The sequence below is a fragment of the Odontesthes bonariensis genome, chromosome 1 (genome assembly GCF_027942865.1).
Source record: "Odontesthes bonariensis isolate fOdoBon6 chromosome 1, fOdoBon6.hap1, whole genome shotgun sequence".
NCBI classification, from domain to species: domain Eukaryota; kingdom Metazoa; phylum Chordata; class Actinopteri; order Atheriniformes; family Atherinopsidae; genus Odontesthes; species Odontesthes bonariensis.
The window spans coordinates 34,921,184-34,944,217 of NC_134506.1; the positions used below are offsets into that span (position 1 = coordinate 34,921,184).

The 23,034-nt window shown below is 40.1% G+C and overlaps 2 protein-coding genes across 2 annotated transcripts in view; one reads left to right on the top strand and one right to left on the bottom strand.

Annotated features, from left to right (window-relative positions):
• The first annotated feature begins 1,393 nt into the window (after window positions 1–1,393).
• Window positions 1,394–18,074, top strand: LOC142379963 (semaphorin-7A). Its single transcript, XM_075465386.1, has 14 exons — window positions 1,394–1,551; window positions 2,782–2,915; window positions 3,031–3,072; window positions 3,162–3,260; window positions 3,551–3,659; window positions 3,927–4,034; window positions 4,137–4,279; window positions 4,392–4,570; window positions 5,676–5,775; window positions 5,943–6,111; window positions 8,247–8,362; window positions 8,492–8,637; window positions 14,567–14,640; window positions 16,108–18,074. The coding sequence occupies exons 1-14, from the start codon at window positions 1,410–1,412 to the stop codon at window positions 16,449–16,451; spliced, it is 1,905 nt and encodes a 634-aa protein (XP_075321501.1). The 5' UTR covers window positions 1,394–1,409; the 3' UTR covers window positions 16,452–18,074.
• Window positions 18,075–22,385: 4,311 nt separating this feature from the next.
• The window catches only part of LOC142379969 (AT-rich interactive domain-containing protein 3B), a 53,381-nt gene continuing 52,732 nt past the window's right edge, over window positions 22,386–23,034 (bottom strand). The window contains exon 9 of the mRNA XM_075465399.1: window positions 22,386–22,925. Coding sequence (XP_075321514.1) covers window positions 22,732–22,925 — 194 coding nt within the window. The 3' untranslated portion in view covers window positions 22,386–22,731. The remainder of the gene's footprint in view (window positions 22,926–23,034) is intronic.

Here is a 23,034-nt window from a genome sequence, read left to right on the forward strand (position 1 = left end):
CCCAGTAATTTTCTGGGCAATCATCAAAGGCAAGGAGTCCAGAGCTCACCATCTCTTTTCTCATAAGATACTGAGCTAAATCTGTTGTTTGAGGAGTTGAAGGTGAGTATTTATTACTCTGTGCCAGATGAGGAGCTTGAAATGTAACCGTAGGTGATTTATTTTGGGGGTCAGGAGTCACAGGTGAATACTCTTGCTTTGGGAAAAATACCCTCGGGACAGGGGGAGGTGTGTAGCCTTCACCAGCAATGGGTTTGTGCTCGTCTTCATCCTTAAATGACTCATACAGTGAATCTTGTGCCTTGTTACTAGAGGGTCGGGTCATCACTGATTTATGATGTAAGATTGGTGGAAGTGACATAGCAACTTGAAACTCCTGTGGAGCATGTTTATCAAATGGCTGCGTTTCTACATAGTCTTTGGTGCGTTTTATTGGATCTTCAAGAGCTAAATCCTGTAACTCACGAAGAGCGGATTCTTCCACATAGTTGACTGCTGCTGCTGCTTCTTCGAATATTGCTGCCTCTTTAGATGCTGCAGTAGCTTCTTTCTCTTGTTTTAACACATGAAGACTTGCTTCTATTGAAGCCTTTTCTTTCATCATGGCTGCCTCCTTTTCTGCAAAGGATACCTTAATTTTTGCTGCTTCTGCCTTAGCTCTAGCCCTTGTTGCAGCGGCGCTGACTGATGTCCGGGTTGAAGCTCTGGATGATTTGTGGGAAGCTGAGACTCGAGACCTCGTCTCCAGCTGAGACCGACGTTCTTCGTGGTCACTCATCTTGCTATGCTTCTGCGTGCTGTTCACAGCTGTTCAGTTGCCTTTCCCCGCTGATGGTCAACATTTTACTATTCTGTCCTGGCTGACAGATAGCGAACAAAATGAGAGACCAGTAGTTTAACTGAGGTTGCTTTACTGAATCTTCTGTTATATTTTTATTTGTAAAACTGCAACACAAGAAATACACAACATGTTACAGTGTAGATAAATGAAATATGTCTAACATACTATTATCACATGAATGCACACACAGGAAAGTAATCATAACATGAAATACACTCAACTAAATTAGCCATAACAGCTTAACTAGCTTCTTGCTAACGAAATGCTTCGCGATTAGCATTAGCATAGTTAGCACGGTTTTCGTAACTTAAATATATGCCTAAACATAACCTTGAACAACACAGTGTCATGAAACAACTAAAATACACCAAGTGCATCAATACTCACTGTTGGTTACACTCCAAGGCTCAGACAACCAACTCTCTGTGGTGGAGCACTTGTAGCTTATGCACGAACACTGGAAGCAGCCGGTAATCAATGCTGCAATAACCGAAAATCACCACCAGGGGGAAACTTAACTTTCCCAGTCACTGACAGGAGTCAGAACAACCAACTCTACCAGTAACATATGGTAGGAAGCAGACAGTTCAGCCGTATTTTGTTGCTGCTGTGGACCAAAATGTTTCTTGTGGTATCAGTTTTATTTTGCATTTATAGTTTGTCTGCAGCGAACTTTACGCACCAACCGCGGATCGTATTCAAGGAAAAAGGTACGAGACGTTTCTCTTCTCATCAAAAACCCAACGAGGATGTTTTATAAAGCTTATGCCGCCAAAGGCTTTCTCGGTCAATGTTCACGTGCAAATGATTAAAATTAACAAAAAAGAAAAGAGCTGAACGGACAGCAGAAATTACATGTGAACTTCTCCGGACTAATTCTAAAGTTAACACTTTTTAACTTATGCAGAATAAAAAGGAAATATTAAAAATTACAGTCATCTTAACTCAGTCAGTAAATACCATGAAGTCACGATCTCAAAAGTCAAAAATATCTAGCCTACTGTGGGTTTAAAAAAAAAAAAAGGAATATTCTGCCATAGAAAGAACTGTGGGCAGTTTTCACAATAAGTTGTAAATCACCTTTCTCAGCCAAATGTCATCTAGTGCACATTTATTATTAAATGCTGCATTTATATTTGTTATTTTTATGTTGATATCAGATGATCAAAACCAGCAAGAAGTCATAGATATCACTTTGGTGTGTATAGTGAAACCTTTTTTTGGGATAATTGCTTGTTTTCTTATGAAGGAAATTACTGATTATTAGTACATGTAAATTGATGTTAATGGTATTTATTTTCTTTTAAATGATTAATTCTTGAATAGGGCTAAAAGTCGGTGGTGTTAAAAACTTTTTTTTAAGCATGTATTTTAAATTGAGTTGCCAGGATCCTAATTTGGGAGATACCAAATTCGGATTAAGACTTTATTGTCATGTAGATACATGTAAATACACAAAATTACTCCTCCGCATTTAACTAATCCAGGATGGCACCTGTCAAATATGGCTAAAGGTATCTTTAGCCCCAAATATGGCTGAAGATGTAGCCTTGGAAAGTAGAACTAAATTATGTACCTATCTGCTTGATAGTTTTAAAGATGTTTTATACTAAAACGTTTTGAACTTGGATGCCTCAGAAAAAGTCAACAGGTTGCATATAGGATCTGCATGTCTGTACAGGATTTCATATCACGGATTTTGGGCAAATTCTTCCAAGTAGAAGTGTTGGCAGTGTTGGGAAATTCAAAGATAACACAAATATCTATCTCATGGCCCAACAAGAAAAAACATGATGTTGAATAAAGAAGCAACCTAATTTTGCTCCAGTCTTCTAACAAATGTCCCTATATACTGTGTAAACTTTCTTGTTTACAGTCCACATGTTTACAGTCCACATGAGAAGGCCTGATTAATAGTTGGATGTTTATTTCCATTTTAGAGACTGCAGCTAAAAGGTTTCCTCTTTCTGGAAAACATGAACAAGTATGGATTCTTCTCGGCAAAGAGCCGAATACTGTCACCACTGTTGGACAAACACACCTGAATTTCTACAACTTTCAAAACCCTAAGAAGGTACTTTTACTGTTTACAGCAAATTGAGACACTGAATTGGTGCATTGAATATACACAACTAAACTTCACAGCAAAATGAAGCAAACTAATAGTCCTGCTGGATGTCTCGTTACAGACTCCTGTAGAAAGGAAGGTGGAGTGGGACAAGTGCAACAAGGTGAGGAGTGTAAAATGACCCCAGCCAAGTTGGTAAGATTTGTTGTCCACTTCAGAATAAATTTAGAGAATCTTGCTCTCGTCATCTAGGACTGCAGCTACAACATCACTTTGGTTTCCCAGAGGGAAGAGGGAAAGCTGCCATTTGTCTGTGGATTCAACGGCAGGGAGACAGTTTGCTGTGATCTGGTAGGAGACATATTACTGAGAACGGCAGTAATGCTGGGAACCCTTACTGGTGTTCATTTTCAATATGTCATAAGCCACTTCTTCTTGTGTTTGTTACATACAACCTCATGATGCTTTTGCAAGAGAAGCAAATGCATAACAATGCTTCCTGTTTATTTTTTTTTAGCATTTCTACTTCTTCAAAACTACTTGTAAGATAACGTGGTGTCAAGTGTAGGGCAGAGTGAATTATTAAGTCACATTTGTGCTTAAGATGAGGGACAATAACATTTATTTGCTTTTTCTTGGAGATGTTAACAGAAGACCCACCCAAATGTGTTCCCTCTGCGAAAGCAAAGGAGGTGGGAGGCAGCATAAACGGGCATATCATAAAGGAAAATGAACATTCAGTCCTCATAGGTGAGTTTTCTCCAAACTGGAATTATTTATTTTGGCCATCAGTGCCTGCTCTCTGCTTCACCAGTTTTCCATGATGGCTAATTTCAGCCTTTAAGGGGCTCACTTTTTCTTATTCTAGTAGGGTTTGCATATGCAGAACATTTGTCCTCTCTCAGCTCAGCTCTTATGGCATCTTATTCTACTGTGCTCACCATTTTATACAATGATTTTGCACACATGCCTCCTGTTTGCACCTGATATCTAAAAATGTGCAACTGTTTGTCCCAGAAACTGGACAAAGTGCAGACCTCTACATTACATCCTCTGGGGCTCGGGAGTATGCTGGCATTCACAAGTTTGGGAGAAGAAGAGTTAGACCAGCCCCCCATGATAAAGGTATTTACATAAAGAGATATTTGTGGACTTCTTCTTCTTCTTTATTTAAATGATTCTTCTTTAAATGGTCAGAGACTAATTCTATTTTGTCTCTGTCTTCAGAGCAGCACTATGTGGGTTTGGTGCTCAGCCAAAGAGGAGGTGAACCTTCACAGGACAGAATTTATGCTTTCTACAAGCAGAAAAACAAAGACAGAGGGTTATACAGTGAAATGTGGCTCCCTTTTGTGAGCCAGGTTTGCATGGTAAGGTTAGAGTTATGAGAAAATTTGATTCAGTTACAAAACAAGTAACCACGTTCCGTAGAAACACTGATCATTTCATGGGATTGATCATTTGTCTGTGTGCTGCTTCTAGACAGATATAGGTGGTCCCAAGAACTACATGCAGTTTGGCTGGACGTCCCAAATGAATACCAGGCTCTTCTGTGGAGACCGTGAGAGCAAACAGCATTTCTCTGAGCTGGTAAATGTGGCTACTTTGCATGCAGAGCAATGGCAGAATACCAAGGTCTATGCACTCTTCAGAAATGAATGGTAGGACTCCATCATCATGTCTGTGTTTTAGAAAACATGTTTAAGACGCTGTATGGCTGAACGCAAGCAAAGACTGCTGTTTCTTTTATTCAATATGGTGAGAAGTTATCTCAGATGGAACATGAAGTACATATAAAAACATAAAAACAGTCATGTGCTTTTTTTTTTTTTTTTTTTTTGTAATATAACCCAGATCATCAGCTGTTGTATTTTTCTTTATTCAATCCTGATCAGTCACTAAATATGACTACCAGTTTAAGCAAACCGTCATAAACAGTCATAACCCAGACTAAATATGGTTTACTCTGACATGAGAAAGAGGAACTTCACATTTTATGGGAAGCCTTTATAAGCTACATTCTTTGTGCTTAAAGCTGCAGTCTGCAACTCTTTTTCAAGCATAATGCCTGGAACTGTCCGGGGATTCTGAAAGTAGTACATTAAATACCCCAATACAAAAAAAAAAAGAGTTCTCTAGGTCCCCTATATGTCCCGCTAGGTCCCTCCAAAGCCAGCAGGTTTGTTTACAAAATTGCAGACCGGACCGGTAAAAGGTAACCAATCAGGTTTACGAGCTGGGCTCTGTTGCCTGTCAATCACTGATTGTGCACGCGCGATACAAGGTAGGCTCGTCCCCACGCTTATTTATCTGGACTATTGAACTTCATTACGGGCTAGTCTACTTACTGTGTCTTCCATGATCGCAAATGACAGGTGAGTTGATGAATGAGGATTCGTGTAGGCGCATCTGGCGTGCACGTTTACGTGCACGAGTTCTCATGTGTTTTGAAGGGGCGGGACAGGAAGTTGAATAACTTTTTATTTTTCGGTTAAAAAATAAGCATTTCTTGCATTTTGCGACTACGGAGGTCACCGTTTTCAACTTCAAGCGTTCTGATAGATCATGTAAACTCTTAAAATGCCAAAAAGTAGGACTTTACGTATGACAACAACAAATCTTGTAGACTGCAGCTTTAAGACTTTTGCTTACCCTTGTTTTTTTTTCTGCAAAGCTGAACTCTTCCTCACATTCACTGCCATCTCCCTGTTTGCTCAGCTTTTTTTTCCCCTCTAAAATTTAACAGACTTCTGTGTTTTTCTTCAGGGGCATGAGTGCTGTCTGTGTCTACACGATAGGAGACATTCACAACATCTTCACCTCCTCCCCATTCAAAGGGGGTGAGGAAATGAACAGGACCAGGATGGTATGAGCCATTTAAGAGTTACAGAGCATGCTTTCACACTGGTGTTTAATGTCAGCTCGAGACAACTCATGATAATCTTTATATTTTGAGAAACAGAGAGCCTGACTGCAGCTAAAGGTGACGAGGCAGTATCTTATCATTCTAAAACATGCACTTTGCTTCTCCAGTGTGTTCCTGATAGCACCAGAATTTCTCCAGAAATCCTGAGGAGGATTGAGAAGGCTTCGGAGATGGAGCAGTGGGTGCAGCCTATGAACAACTCTGGCCCACTTCTCTTTAATCACCACAGCTACACTCACATCTATGTTGACACTTCGGTCATGTTCCTGTCATTAAGTGAGTAATACAGTAATATCAGTCGAGAAGAACTGTATGTCAGTGTTCTTTTGAAAATGTACTGTAGTTTCCTTTATTTTATAATAATGAGGAAAAGCTTTTCAACAAACTCAAAGTTGTCTTTGTTATACAATGGAAGCTAAGTTATAGCACAATACTGCAGCACTCAACACTAGTATTCAGTATGTGGCTTAATGCATCAGAACAGCACTAAGTAGGAAAGAGTTGTAGAGAGGAGGAATATTTTCCCAACGTGCAAATGTTGGTGTGGGGTGTGACTTTCTGTGGGGGCCATGCAAAAGTTTCCTGTATGAGTAACAACATCCTGCTTGCTCTGTTCAAACTCTACAGAGAGCCAAGTAGGGTCATAAGTCAAGCACGTGTTACAAGGTGACTTAAATTTGATAACCCGTCATAAATTTCCAAGACTTCCTGAAAGGTTTGGCCTCAGCAGAAAGAAAAGACGTGCCTTTGCCTTTAGTTTTAGGTTTACTGTCATGTCTTATGGGCAGAAATCTATCATGTGCAATAGCCTTGTGAGAGCAGTTTTAACTCCTGGTCCTGTGATCTGTTTGACTTATGCTCTTGCTGTTTTTGCCCTTTGACCTTGGCGACCGATCATTATGTCTTTTCAAAACATGACTAACAGACTACTAAAAGATGCGATGACCACACAGTCATATCTCAGATTTCTCAACTTTTCATCTTCTAATTTTTGAATACCTCAAAAGTTTTATTTTAGGACAAGGTTCCGTTGCTTTGTATATTATCCCGTTAGTCTCTGCTATGACTGCAATGATGCCTCAAATATATATTACAATACAGTGAGTGTGGACGATTTAAATACCTGTTGGTTGAGGTATAGTGCCGCCTGTCTCAGCCTGTTTTTGAGCCCTTTGACCCATTCGTTTCAAGTTGAGATCTGTTGCAGATCAAGCCAGAGATGTGTACAGCGTAACTCGTAGTAATGCACATGTACCAGCAATTACTGCATTTAAACAATATTTATATCTTAACGTCATTAAATAATTGTACTTGAAGCCCTACATTTTTATATGCTGATAATGTAATGTTAACACGTATTTCAATGTAGCGACCAAAGTAAGGAGAGAGCTGGTGTTGTGTTGAAAACACACCTTTTCCACACAGCTGCAGGTTGTCTGAATTACAGAATGTAACTGTCCAACTAGAAAGCATTCAGTTTTCAAGGTAATGTCGTAACAATAATGCTAATCATTCAAAAACTTACTGCAAAAACTTACTAGAAGTTGGTGTATGTCAACTTCATTACCTAAGTCCATAACATTAGCTACTGCTAAACTAAACAAATTAAAATAAACCATGATGAATTATTTCTTAGATACTTGCATTCCCCTCATCTGAAGTCCAGACACTAAGAGTTACATCTAATCTCTATATATCTTCATAAACAGAAAAAAAGGAATTTTTCTGTAAGATGTCACCTTTAACATCTGTCATCCATCCTTAACTGCCTCCAGGATTTTAGATACTAGATCTAAAAAACTGTGTTCAGCTCAATGACCGCAAGACAGACTCAAATTTGATGGTTAATAAGCATTTCTAAAATACTTTCACTCAAGTGTGCTATGAGAATGACTACATAGCGTAACGTGTACTTGGACGTTGTACTTTAAATAGATATAAATGAGCAGCTTTTATGAGTTAGATCCATCTGGAGGTGAAGTAGCAGATTTTAACCAACTGAATTTCTTCTGCTTCATCTTGCTGTTCCAAGCATTTGGCTGCTAAAACATGAGATTCCACTTCTTCTGACACGTTTAGTGCAAAACTCAAGACATCTTATTATTTGCTGCACTTACTGTTGGACAAATTGGTTTGACAAGCTTTAATATATTTTTAATAGGTTTTTTAAAAAAAAAAAAGCTACTTTTTGTTCTACTCTCTTTACTTTGCTATTGTTGCAGCTCAACAGGTGTACAGCACTGTGGTAAGCTCAGGTTGTTTTTAAAATTGCAACCGAGTGGATTGGATGTAGACACAATGTTTGCATAAATGAAAAATGAGAGTCATAAAAAGTAACCACACCTTTGCTGACACACGTTTGCAGTGTATTCTGTCTCATCATTTGTCCTGAATCCTGTTTACTTAATCAGATAGTGGAGGTATTCACAAGGTGATGCAGAGTGAGAGTCATTCTTTCATCATCGCTGAGTACAGATCATTTCCTGACAGAACTCACATCCATGGCCTCGTCTTTAACCCCCTCACTGTGAGTAACACCGTGCTGCCCATGCATATATACAGTATATATATGTATATATATACATATATATATATATATATTTTTAAATGGCAATAATGGTTTTATTAAATAAAAAAAAAATCTTCTACATTTCAGGGAAAGCTCTATGTGAACTCAAAAAATGATCTGGTCCAACTTGACGTGACAAACTGTGCCCTATATGGAAACACTTGCCAGGAATGTGTCCTATCCAGAGATCCTCACTGCGGCTGGAACGGCAAAAACTGCACCTCAGAGACACGGTGAGACCTCACAGCGCCATCTAACTTTAGACCTGTGATCTAAATGTAGAAACGGAAATGTAAATCTTGGTTTAAAGTCACCTTGATATCATTTTTGTTTCTTTAATTGTAAACAAACAAAAACTACGTTCACATCTGGCTGCGTAAAAAGGTGCATATGGCCACAGTAGCATAATTTTATCGACTCTAATGTGAAGCTGCAGGTTTGATAACTGTTTGGTCTTTTTTTTTTTTTGGCAGCTCTTGTACCTGTCACTCTCAAATGGCGTCCAAATACGCCAGTTAAACCAGCTGCACCCCTAAATACCTTTCTTAGAGGTCTTAAAGGAAAACTCCGGGGCATTTGAAGCGCAATCCCATTGCTAGAGGTTGTCAAATACTGATAGTAGGACACAGACTGGTGCAAATCGGCGCTCCCTGTGTGGAGATCGCGCTGTTCGCTCAGCCTCTCATGCGAGGCTAATACGTGGTGGCTAAGGGGCAAGTGCTAACCCTTCCACGTAAAACAACAACTTGCATACTGCAGAAACGTCACACCACTTTATAAACCATCCGACAATAAAGTCACAAGCCTTACCATCAAAACCATATGCATGGTTCTCACATTACTGGCATGGGGACGTTACAATGTGAACAATATTACTGGGCATGTATTGTTGTAATGTTTTAAATACTTGAACGCAGTTTTTCTAGAGAAGATTAATTGTTTTATATATGGGATTATCGTCCATTGACTCTTTTGGGCTTTCACATGCGCGAGCATACCGACAACCGGTGAGTTACATGCTGTTTATAAAGTTGTTTTGTAACGTCCCCATGCCAGTAATGTGAGAACCATGCATATGGTTTTGATGGTAAGGCTTGTGACTTTATTGTCGGATGGTTTATAAAGTGGTGTGACGTTTCTGCAGTGTGCAAGTTGTTGTTTTACGTGGAAGGGTTAGCACTTCCCCCTTAGCCACCACGTATTAACCTCGCATAACAGGCTGCGCAAAATGCGCAATCTCCACACAGGGAGCGCCGATTTGCACCTCTCTGTGTCCTACTATCAGTATTTGACAACCTCTAGCAATGGGATTGCGCTTCAAATGCCCCAGAGTTTTCCTTTAAAGAAGCCTTAGACATGATTTTCTTTTTGTTTTTTTAAGTTATTAACTTAGCTATCATATTCTCACAAACCGGTCTTACAACTACAGTCTTGAAGTCTTGAGTTAGTCATCACTAACTTGGTTCATTCCCTCACATCTAGTTGTGAGGGTACAGATCTCACTAGAGACCCGAGGACTCTTTATGTTCATTTGGTAGCAGTCAAGGCACAAATTATGTGAATTATATTGCATTCCTACCCTGAACAAATGTGGTAGGAGAAATAAGGTATAGGGAGCGAAATCATTTTTCATACCTGGCTGTGAATATGTCTTTTTCAGTATTATCAGTATTAGTACTTCAAGTTTTACAAATGTCCAAAACGTACACAAAAAGTGGATTTAGTCATTAAAATGTTGCTCCTTAATGCTATCAGTGCCCAAAGAGTCAACATGGTACCTTTAATTTACACACCACAGGTCCATCCTGTGTACATGTGACAAAATCAGCCACCATCTGACTGTCAGCTGGGTGTGTTTTGCCATCAGACTTACACAAGCCACATGATTCACTGCAATTAACTGCGGAAGAGAGCTCAATTCCATAATGAAGCAACTCTGATGATATTGATCTCGATTATGTTACCATAAAATTTCCGCAGTCATTGATATTGACTGTTAGTTGTCAAAGTTTGTCTGCTCTTTCTTTTGTTTTAATTACAGTCACCACTCATTTTTGATCCTACAGTAAGTGTCAGGAGGATGTAAAACAGGATTAGTTTTTGTTTTGGTTCTGTTCAGAAACTCTACACTACTGGGAAACATAAGCCTGATGATCTGATCATGATCCAATCTCATGATCTGTACATCCCTGAGGACATGTGGATTTTGAGAAAAAGTCTGATCATAGATAGTGTTTCTACTGTTGTGGCAAGTTTTTGGTTACGACTGAAATGGTACCAAAAAAACTCACTCAAACTTTCCTGACATAATGATACTGCGGGGTTTCTTGGCAGCTTAGAGTTTCCAAGTAGAGAAAAATAAAGATCACTCGGATTACTTTGGGAGAGACTATATCGATCATGTGTACTGGCCTAATTGTTTTTATTACAGTCTTTACATTTAGAGTTTCACACCATTTGAAGTTGATGTGAAATTAGGCATGGTCTTCTCTTTTCTCTTTTCTCTGTAAACAATATAACAATGCAGAGAAAGGGGAACTAAGATTAAGCCTCCGTGTTGTTGCAGTGTCGTATGGGGGGCAAACGTTTCTATTTCCTACTTTCGTGCAGTTAGCACTACCCTAAAACCGCATTTGCTTCTGCATTCATGTACTGTGATGTGGTGGTTGACTGAGTCTCAACAGGTTTAGTTGGAGATGACACAACATACTGATGCACATTTTTTCATTGACTCTATGAGACAGGAAATGATAGGAGTCATGAATTATTTGAGCCCACACAAGGAAATGGGTGACTGAGAATGATTAACTGGAGGCAGGGCAGGTCACAATGCATTCTTACATATAGTATTCAGCTGGAAGGCAAAGGTAACACATTTAGCAAGAAATGCTGATTTTTCTTTTTTTAAAGTAGCAGAGACCCTCGTGACTCCACACTTCTTAAATGTATGTGTCAACAGATAAAGAATACAAGTGTCAGCACTCAGTTATATTTTACATGCCTGTACGCCACCAGCAGACGAATGAAAGTCGGAACAAAAAAAGACTAAAAACTGTCAACACACTTGGACATAACCAGTGCTAATGGTGCTAACATTCTGGGAGATGAGTGGTCACAGTGTGTTTAATCCAGTAAGACCTGAGACACCCATATGGAAACATTTACCTACTTGAAGTTTGATTTATTTCTTTGAGATATTAATAGTTGAATAATTTTCAAATATAACACACACATACACAGATACGTAGGTACAAATGTGTAAGATAATGCTTTATTTAATTTTGTAAATGAACAAACATGTCCCATCTCTAAGTTTTCCTGCTTATTAATCAGTGACTGAATTTAAGCGCTTTAAATTTTGACCGCGACGGGAAAATTCCTAACATTTAAAAAGCCTAATTGTAATATTGTCACACGGTTTTTGAAAGCTTGATTGCAATGTAACAGGGAATGTATCAGGGAGCATTAATGCAACCAAACGGGAACATTCTCCAAGAGATCCTACATTATAGATAGTAGGATAACTTTGTTGGAACCAAAACGTGCAACTGAAAACTAATAATAAATTTAAAAGAAAATCTTTGCTCATGAACCATGTGACAACCAAAAGAAAATACTTTTGTGAACCATTCATGCAACTATTATGACGTTAATGAAACCAAAGGCTAAGGTTCTATGAATCACGTTATTTTCACATGAAAACCCCCCCCGAAAACTTTCCTGGTTAGTTATGTTCCAGTAACCAAAAAACAATGGGCCTGAAGTCTTTTTTAAGTTGCTCTTAAAGGGATAGTTCACCTCTTTTGACATGAAGCTGTATGACATCCCATATTAGCAACATCATTTATGAACATTTTCTTACCCCCCGCTGCGTCCTGTGAGCCGAGTTCCAGCCGAGTTTTGGCGTTGACGAAGGTAGTCCGGCTAGTTGGCTGGGGCCAGAAAAATAAAGCGTCTTGCTTCTCAAAACAATATGCGTTCAAAAGAGTAATACATTTGCATCACAAAATCGTTCATCTAGAACAGGGGCCAACCGGTCAGAGACTAAGACCCGCATTATTTACTGTGTTACCACAAAGAGCCACATTATTTAGAAAAATGACCGAATTCTCTCCGTTACATGAGTCAAAAACAGACGTGTTTGGAGAGCTTCTTCCCATGAGGAGACAGAAGAAGAGGCTGTGACCACTAAGAAAAAGAAAGCTGCATTTTGAAGACATGTTTAAGCGTTACCATAGCGACCAGAGAGGATGTTATGTCAGGAGGATGCTGCTAATAAAGTTACATACAAGTACACAGTGGATTCAAGTTTATTATTATATTTACTAAATACCACAGAGTCTGTGTTGGTTGTATCATTTTATTTTGTAGTATTTATCCGCCACACCTGAAAGGCCGGTCCGTGAAAATATTGTCTGACATTAAACCTGTCCATGGAGCAAAAAAGGTTGGAGATCGCTGCCGTATTGAACTCAAATGAAGCGAACACGCACATAAAAAAAAATAACACAAATACAAATTTTGATATGAACGTAAGAGCCGCATGAAACCAGACAAAGAGCCGCGGGTTGGCCACCCCTGATCTAGAAAAAGTCAGACCTCACATCGCTTGGCGCTATTTCTCTTTATCTTTCTTTATATTTCTCTTTGCTCTTAGATAGATATGTATCAATGAGCCATGCGTCAGCAGCTGCTCCTTGTTCGAGGAGCTGTTCTGTAAGATGAAGGAGTCGTGTGCTCCTTCTGGGAAGCGGGAGACCATGTTCATTCAGGGGTTCTGGGAGTCACAAATGAGTTGGATATTTATGGAGTGATATTGCTTGCAGTTGAGGTACGAGATTGGATCTAACGAGAATGCTTTAAAGTGCACGTCTGTGCAATCTATGATGGTGTTAGGAGGACCAGCAGTAGAATTAAATCCCATCCTCACTGCAACCTGTTTCTTCAGCTCTATATGGAAACGTTATGTTTTGTGTGGCCAGATAATGTATTGCATCCACGACTCGCAGGAGGATTAGCAGCTGTGATTATGCCCACCCTGTCTCCCAGCTCTCGCTAAAATGTTCCAGTGGCCAAAAAGCCCGAGGTCAAAAGAACCTGCACATGTGGTGGAACTGAGTTGGACAAACGATGGCGAAGGTCCAAGAGAACAGCTCTTGTTAGCCTAAAGCATCCAAATAGTTCCTTGTCACTCTGCAAATAAATCTGCGAGATTCGTTCCCTCTGTACAATCTGCAATATCTTACAGCTGAATATGCTAAATCTTACCTCAGGACAAATCCTGGATGAGAAAACCTTTGTGAACGCTGCAATCTTCGTAAAAAAGTGTGCAAGTAGGACTTAAGAACAAATTTGTTCTTAAGAAGTAATGGTAAATGCTCCTGGAATTTTCTAGGATTTCAAATTTGGTAGCTGAGATTAGAAGCAATGCAGCTCCTGTGCTAGGGGCATCTAATGACTTGAGACCAGTTACAGATGACTTGTTGGCATTTGGTACAAATACAGATATGGCTATATAAGCCAAGCCACAACATTTTAAAGCCAATCTGCTGTGGGTTAAAAACTCAAAAATCCTGCCCTACATACAGTGTTTGGTTTGTTTGTTTTGGGCCACTGTAGAAACATGACATTATAACACAGCAGACTATGTATAAGGAGCAGTCTGTAGAAACAGATATTCTGTAGATGGATAATAAATCTCCTTTTCAGGTGATTGCGATGCATTTCTTCCCATAGAGCCTCCCTAATCATGCAAACTGAAACTTTAATGGGGAAGCACAAGCAGAGAATCAAGTGTGTCATGCCAAGTCTCCCAGACATCCACTCTCCTAGGATCCAGGCACTTGCAAACACAAGGCTGGCTACACCCTGAGTGAAATAACAAACCAGACTTGTTGAATAAATAAATTAAATAAGGGAGACAAACAAACTTCCAATTGTTTGCTTCTACCATCACTTTAGAACTGACAGTTTGTGCTGCTATTGGTTGCTTGTGTTGAATCATTTCAGTTACTTTGGGAGCTAAAGATGGAAACACAGGTCGTCTAATGTCATTGTAAAGGTGCTGTAAGGGTGACAGTTGTCAACCTTGTGGAAAGCATTGACCCAAAGATGAATTTTGAATATCACTTTTAAATAACTGGCATACCTTTTCTTTTGCAGTGGCACTCAACAGGACATAGTCGGAGGGAACCATACCACCTGCCCGCCATTAAAACTTTATCGCGTCCAAAAAGGTACTGAGATTTTTAGGAATTCCTGCTTGTGGTCTTTAATATCAGTGGAATACAGGTGATTCACATGCATATGAGAAGTTTGAAGAGTGTATATTGTGTACAGAGTAACAAAACATTGCCTTCGCTTTAGAACTGAGTTGCTATGGTGTTAGCGTCAACATTTTTTTTAGAATGCCTTCAGATAAACAAGTATTTTCAGTGTTTAATTTAAACATTAACCAAGTGCTAATTTTGGATATTTGGTCAATAACTTTCTCAAAGTGAATATAAACTTTTATCCATTGATTTAACTGCAACCAGATGCTGTTTAGTTTAGTGTGGTATAAATGGTAACAAGGATAGACAGTTAGCCATGCTCTGCCAACGCATTGTTTCCCTTTCTCATACAAAACTAAGGGTTCATTTATGGTAACTGGTAGTTGCTCTGAAAACATGTGTCTACCTAATATATTGGGTTGCTGCCACTTGAGCGCAGTCTCAGAAATATGTGGAACAATCTGAGGTAAAGGCTGCTCTTGCTTGCGTTGATACTGTTGCTGGTTCTTTAGTTTTGATCTAACACAGAAAGATGAAAGTCAAAGTGGACAGAGATCTGATGCTTTGTGGTGGAGTAAAGCTGAGGTGTTAAAAAGGATTGAAATTGTTCAGTGCAACTCTTGTCTGTGACATTTACCTGTGCTTCCTTGTTTATAAGACTACAACTACTGGTTCTTATGCCAGAGGAACTTGTCAGGTCTTATCTCACATCCTCTGCTATTGGAGTCAAGTGGACTTCCTGTCGACAAGCTTCACTGGGGAACTTCTAACACGTCTTGTTTTGCATCTGCCCTTGCACACAGCGTGTCTCTGCCCAGGCATAATCTCGCTACAGCTTCTTGAAAACAGCTTAACTCCCCTTATTACTGTCGCATCAACCCTTTTGCCCGCATGCCAAGTAGGAGTTTATTTTATTTTATTTTATTTGAAAGAGATGTATTAGCTTTATTTATGTAAAAGAAAAAAAATCTATAGCAGATTTTAACCAAATACCAGAAGTGAAACACACAGACATGCGGTCTAAAAAGAGGAATGACTCTACCAACCAAGCAATGACATTTTAAAGCCCAACCAACCTGCTGTGGGTGCTTAAAAACTCAAAAAGTCTATTTAGATACCTTGTTTGACTATGTATAAGGTGCAGTCTGTAGAAACAAATATTCTGAAGATAGATAATAAGTCTTGTTTTCAGGTGATTCCAGTGCATTTCTGCCTATAGATCCTCCATAATCATGCACACTGAAACTTCAGTGGGGGAATTAAGTGTAATACGCCAAACCTCCCAATCTTCCACTCTCCTGGGATCCAGGCACTTGGAAACACAAAGCTGGCCACACTCTGAGTGAAATAACAAACCAGACTTGTTTAATGTTGAAAGAAGGGAAACAAACAGACTTCTTAACGGTAATTTTTCTTGTGTTCTTTTCTCAGTAAAACCATCACACTCCAATTCAGATGTGGTCAGCATAACGCTTCCATCTAAGTCCAAATATTTCCTGCGGTGCCCGATGTTGTCCCATCACGCCCAGTACACCTGGCAAAGCCCTGAAAGCTCCATGTCCTGCAGCCCAAGGGAGGAGCAGTGCCTTCATCTGATTGAAAGCATGGATCACAAGCAGGAGGGACATTACAAATGTGTGTCAGAGGAGATGGGTTACAGCAAGGTCCTGGCGCAGTACCAGCTGCAGGTGAGGGGGGCGGCGGTGGTCCGGACAGTGAGCCCTGTGGTCTGGGTTTGTGTGATCGCTGTCCTGATGAAGAGTTTCTGCTGTTAGTTTCCAATAAGTGGCCATTTGCTTATACTGAGATCACGACTTTAGAAACTCTTTATTTTCATAATGTTTTAAACTGCTGGTATTTTTGTGCACATAAAGTACTTCCTGTATGTAAGCATCTCAACATGTCAGGAGTAGTGTCATATCAAAAAAGAAATGGAAAAGAATGTTGACTACACTGCCACTTTATTTGTCAGATTGGATCCCCTTTTGCCATCAGAGCCACCATAGTTCTTTGTGTGATGTCATCATCAAGGTGCTGGAAACGTTGCACAGTGATGCTGGTTCACGCTGGCGTGATAGCATCACACAGTGGCAGCAGATGTGTGAGTCTCCAGCTCTTATCACACATCAATCTGCATCACCAGCCTGAACCGTTAATACGTGACATAATGGATTTAAGCTTTCACATTGTTACACCAAAATTCTGACTCTGACCAGGCTGAACAGGTTTAGCTTATAAAGCAGCAGGTGCGTGTTGAAATATGGGAAATCTCAAATGTTGCAGTGTCACTGAGCTTGGTGTTCTACTGAACACGAGGCAGTCAAATCAACAGAATTGCTTTTCACTTTACTTTTTGTGTCTTGATATTTATAGGGTTGGTATTTTGCACAAGTCTATAAATTACATTAACAGCCCGAATGGTGATGAACCATGAACTTCTTGTTCGTATTATTGTGCAGGGCTTGAGCCACCCCTCATTTCTTTATTTATTGCCAGGAAACAGGAAATAAGAACAGCAGTTTGTTGAAACATATGCAAACATTAATAGAAAATTTGTATATAAGGCAAAAACTGTACATTTTTAGAATTGTAATAATAATTGACCCCACACTGCTTCAGTACGTTGAAATGTGAGCTCTGGGGAGGATTCATCACTCCATAAGACTCATTGCTACTACTTTTCAGTCCAGTTCTTATGTCTTTGGTAATACCTCAACCTTTTCTCCCTGATTCCCTTCCCTGAGAACTGCCACACGACAGCCACAACTCCATGGAGACCATTTCTGATAAGGCTTCAGTGAACAACTGAAAGGCCAGTTTAAAAAAAAACTTTGCATGAGTCTTTTTTAACAGCTCTTTTACATTTGATCAACCACACAGCTCAGCTCCCATAACCATTCTTCCCATAAGATTTTATCCTAACTGAAGCCATATTTATCTCCCAGAGTTTTTAAAGAATTTATTGCGCTTACAGAACAGTCATCTCTTTGTTGTCCGCTGCTGATTAAAAATACAGCAGCTTGTCTTTTAAGACCTAATGTGAATGTTCCTTTGCAGGGACAGCGTCTATTCATGAGAGAACTGTTGAAGATGTGCTTTCATTGTCATTTTGTTCTTGATTTTTATTTTTGATCCATTGTTAGATTGTCAGCTTCTGTAGCCTTATTTGTATTGCACAACACTTTATTTTAGATGTTTAATGTTTTATAAATGAGATTATTTTTTTACGAGAATGTTTAGCATTTTAGTTTAGTATTACCATTACATCATTATTGATATTCACTGTCTTACTTTTGATTTATGCCTTTACGTTTTGTGATGGAGATGGTCTTTAAGTTTGGAGAATAGTTAACAATGTGTGCATTCTTGTTCAAATAAATGATCTGTTGAAATACTTATTTCTCAGTTGTTCTGTTCTCTCAGTTGCATCACCTAATGCTTTGCTACCAGTGGGGCTGTGACGATTTGCCCTTCACACAGTTAAAAAAAAAAACCTGCAGTTTGACACCTCTGCTCTCACTTTTTAAAGGGGGAGATCAACGCTTTCACAACTTATAGCATTTCCTGAATGGTGTAACGGGGCTGTTGCACCAGGGTCGCTTGAGAAATGTTCTTGTTATTCTACACCGACACTTCTCGGTGGAAATGTCTTTTGCAGAAACCGAATCAACTTATTTCATAATTCAGCTTTGAAATATTTCTTGTTCACAAAATGACTAAACCTTTCCGAGAAACTTGCTTGTGGCCTGTGGAGTGAAAAGTAAAGTCAATTCCAGAATGTATGTGCATATCGAAACCAACTTCCTATATTGGTGTTGCAGCAAAGCTGAAATACAAGATGAACAGCACGTTTAGGACATGAGATGTCATTACACACATTATGAAATGAGATTTCTGCTGAGATCAGCTAAAGAAATAAAAACAGACACAAATGCAGATATAAGATATAAAGTAAAACTTTATCATGACATACAAGTTTAAAGCCCTGAGAACCATATCTTTTATATTAACTAATATGAACAAAACTGAATGTGTGAAAACCACTTTGGAAAAGTGCTCCTCTTAAATACAATCAGCACAAACCAGTTTTTACAAGCATTCGTGTGTTTTGTCCCATTTTTTTTTTTTTTAGTTTGCTTTAATCAAAGAGAAAACTATAATAATATCAGTAATATCATTATTATCATGTCTATAATAATAATAATAACAGTACAAAAATATGCACAAACCCCACAGTTGAATTAATATACGGAGCATTGTACAAGCCAAAACAGCAACATAAAATTGATAAATGAGGTATTCAATAACCACTTGCATATGCACCTGCTTTTACTCAGATCAGGTTAGTTTTTAAACAATTTTAAACTGAATTTACTCCAAAATCATCAGAGACAAAAGTGTTCCGCAAACTTCCAACTTCACAGCTTCCTGAGTGACGAGACCTCGCCTGCAGTTCCTGACGACAAAAACCTAAAAATGCAACACCAAATCCAAAGAAGCATTCGGCCTAGTGACCACAGCCTCCATCAGTACTCGTCCCTCAATGCGGCTTCGACATTGAACGCAACAGTCAGTGGAGCCCACTGCCCTGAGGTATCCTTGTATGACACAGGCACAACCCATCACATACAGTACACTTATCCACACAGCAAGTCAGGTGGCAGGAGCCTGAAAGTTAATGAAATGATTAGAGGGCTGCTGGTTGGAAGCCCACACGCCTCAACACTTTCCACTCTTCAAGGACAGAGGATGACAGTGGCCGTGCTGCGCAGATCCCAGCGAACCATCTGGAACTGTATGAATGTAGAACAGATGAATGCTGGGGAGAACTTTCCACATTAACCCAGATTCTTCCTTTAAAACTCATCAAAACTCGTGTTTCTGCAACGTCCCTTCTCTTTATATGTAGCGGCAGCACCACCTGCAGCATCTTTAATGTCATTACAAATACACTCACTGTTTATGATGAACCTGCTTGCACACACTCACACACGCGAACATACAAAGGCAATGAGGCTACACTATCAGGCTGTGGACTTAGCAGATGAAACAGACAGCTTGGACTTAGAAACAGGAAAATGTTTTAGATACACAGCCTAAATGATTAAGCTCAACTGTTACTAAAAACATGGTCCAGAGGGACAAAACAACCGACACAAATAAATATCAAAAACTTAGTTGTTCACACGACAGCGTGATTGACAACTGGTGTCAAACGTCTGATAAAACTCCCCAAAAGTAAGTGATGACTCTCTGAAGGATTTAACTTGAAGAGAAGGAATTTTCCCAGCCAGTTGAGAAGACCACATCTCACCAGCAACTACTTTAAGGCAGCATCTACAATTCTCACCTTTATAAAATACAGTTATGTGTCATACGGGGTTGTGAAGGGCACACTGAAGGCCTAACTGCACGGCTCTCGTCTACCCTCAACTATGATCTGCACAGCATAACGCCTGCAAGACCTGACACATAATGGCTTAGATACAGTCTATCTAAAAGCACCAAGGCTGCCCAACTCATCCCTCTGGGCTTTTTTGCACAGTTAAATGCCTCACATTCACACGGGCAAAGCTATAAAACCCATTTTCATCCTTTGTGGTGTTTCAAAAATGCTAAAAAGTTACTTTAAGGGGCATCTTATACTGAAAAACAATATAATCTTGCCATGTTTGGATCATCAGTAAGTGTGTGTTAATGAAGGGGAATGAATCAGTGGACTATATCACCGGGGGGGGGGGGGTGTGTGGTGGTGACAGTCAGCTGTCCTTTTCCCCCAAAAAGTCCAAGATTATACTAGTGAGCTGGCTTCAGAGAACATTTTCTGGTCTTTTGTTCAGAATAATAAGACTTGAATGTCTCCAAACAGGCCACTCATGGCCATCTGCACATGTAACGTAATCAGATTTGAGTAGTTTAAATACACTTTTACATGTACTTACTTCAAGTGTTACATTCCAGTGAGTGAAGTCCTGCCGTAAAATGTGAAAGACGAGGATTTACAACACCTCACCTGAAGGTGTTTTCACTGGTTTTAAGAAAAAAAAAATCATTCTCAAAGATAAAGTTGAAAGCAATTAGATGGAACATTTTTTATAGTCCAGATGAGACACTGACCTGCCTCACTATGCACCACAGCAGGTGCAACCAGGATTGTACAAAGAGGACCAACTGGGCAAGTCTTTGGTATCTAGCTGTGCAATTACCAGGGGATCAAGGTGTTATAACACTGGTCACATGATTGTACACATGCATATCATTTCAGAACTGTCACACAAGAAGACTTTAACTGCCACTTCTGCATTTGTAGTCCAATTCAATGTTAACATGACCTTTAAGCAATCCTAAAATTCAAACATCAGTGAGGAACTGTCCTTTTTGTTCCTCTTCCCTGAAAAAAAAAAAAAAAAAAAAAAAAAAAAAAAAAGCAGATATATCACTCCCATCAGACAACCCCCCCCCCCCCCCAAAAAAAAGCAGTAAAAAGCAAGCATGAAACAGGTTCTACAAGTAAATACAGAAGAAAGATAACAAGCCCCTCCCAAACGTTTGTCCCCAAAAACCACCCGCAGTGTGTCAGTACGTCCATGTCAGTTTTAGTTCAGGCAGGATTTGCGGCGCCAAGTCTCAATGGCTTTGCAGCCGAGGTATGTGGTGTAGCTCTCCCTTTCAGAGAGTCCGATGAGGTATTCTTGAAACAGTTACGTAGTCTTGTGCATTCTTCACATATGAATCCTCTTTAAATTGACAGTGATTCCTTGCAGTTTTTGCTTTGCTTCCTGAGAGAGGAACGCCCTTCCAAAGGCCAGAATGTGGTCTGAGAACTATGTACTGTTAAAGACGCCATCCCACTCGACATTCAGCTCTGCAGCTGTAGCTGGAAGAAAGACGCAAGCAAGATGGGGGGGGGGGGGGGGGGGGGGGGGGGGCGCGCGCAACAGTCTCATATTTGATTCTGTGGCTGTGGCTTGGGATGCCTCAACCACATCCCTCTGTACCTCTGAGGGTGGAGCTGTGAGCTTGTGGTCTTACTGGGCTTGTTGTTCCTGGATCAGAGTTGCTGCCCCCCCACCCCCCCCCCTCCCTCCTCAACTTTGTGCGCTAATCCTTTATAGACAGCTTTTGTGGACCTGCGAGTAACTGATTTGTACTTCCAACCTTTGTAATGGACTTTATGTGATCTTAGCTGAGGGCAGTTCTGAAATGAGGTATTTAATTTGCTGATCTACAGCATCTAATCATTCCCCAGTTGGAGTTCAGCAAGAGGCTACAGTGTGTTAAAGAAACCTGAGTGGCCCGGGTTGGAGGCCTATTGCTGTGAGGTGGGTAACCTGTATATGAGGTTCCACTGGTGAGTTACCTGACTTCCCCTGATTGCAACTAGGTCAAAAAGAATACAAAAATAAAGTTGATTCAGGTTAAATATACTACAGGTCCTGAGGTAAAGACACCACTGCAGGTTACTTGATTTGAGGTATGTAAAAAGAGTAAAACAAAACTTAAAATCATTCTAAAACACAAAATCAAAAAGACAACAAAATGGCAACAAACAAACAAAATGTCCTAAGATAAAACTTTTCAAGTTCAGTTGTGAATACACCTGTCAGTGGGTTTTGGCTGAGCTGATTGTGTTTAGCATTTACACTAGGATTAACAAGTGTAGATGTGTGTTGATTGTGTCTGTGATTGTATGCATGTGCTTATTATGGTGTTTGTGTGTGTGTGTGTGTGTGTGTGTGTGTGTGTGTGTGTGTGTGTGTGTGCGTGCGTGCGTGCGTGCGTGCGTGCGTGCGTGCGTGCGTGTGTGTGTGTGTGAGCGTATGTGTGCGCGTGTGTTAGATTTAATGCATAGCAGTGCGTCTGGATGTGTGTCGTCATGTAATATTATCGGGCTCTATGTTCATGATTGGACAGCCAAGAGGTTGACAGGGTTGATGAGGTATTTGTTGTGCAACAGTTTGTTATTCTTATCGGTTTCTCATTGTACTGTATATTCATGCTGGGGCCTCTTGGAGGAGCAGAGGCCAAGCGCGCAGGTACAAAGGGAGGCTTGAGTTAGGGTGACCCGTTGGGGCCCGGCTCAGCTGAGCTGGTACCCTTGGAGGAGGAGGAGGATGTGGGGCTGAGGTTCTGAGCCTGTGGTGCGGAGAAGCCAAAGCTGGTGCTGGTTCCAGCAGGAGAGACTGAGGCAGCAGCAGCCGACACAGCGGGTCCCGGGGCCCCACCGGACTTCTGGGCAAACAAGGTTCCTATAGTAAAGCAAGAAACATCATTACATCACAAATGCCTTCGTACTTTTATCACAAACATTATGGCTATGTTCACGCTGCAGGTCAAATCCGATTTTCTGCTGAGATA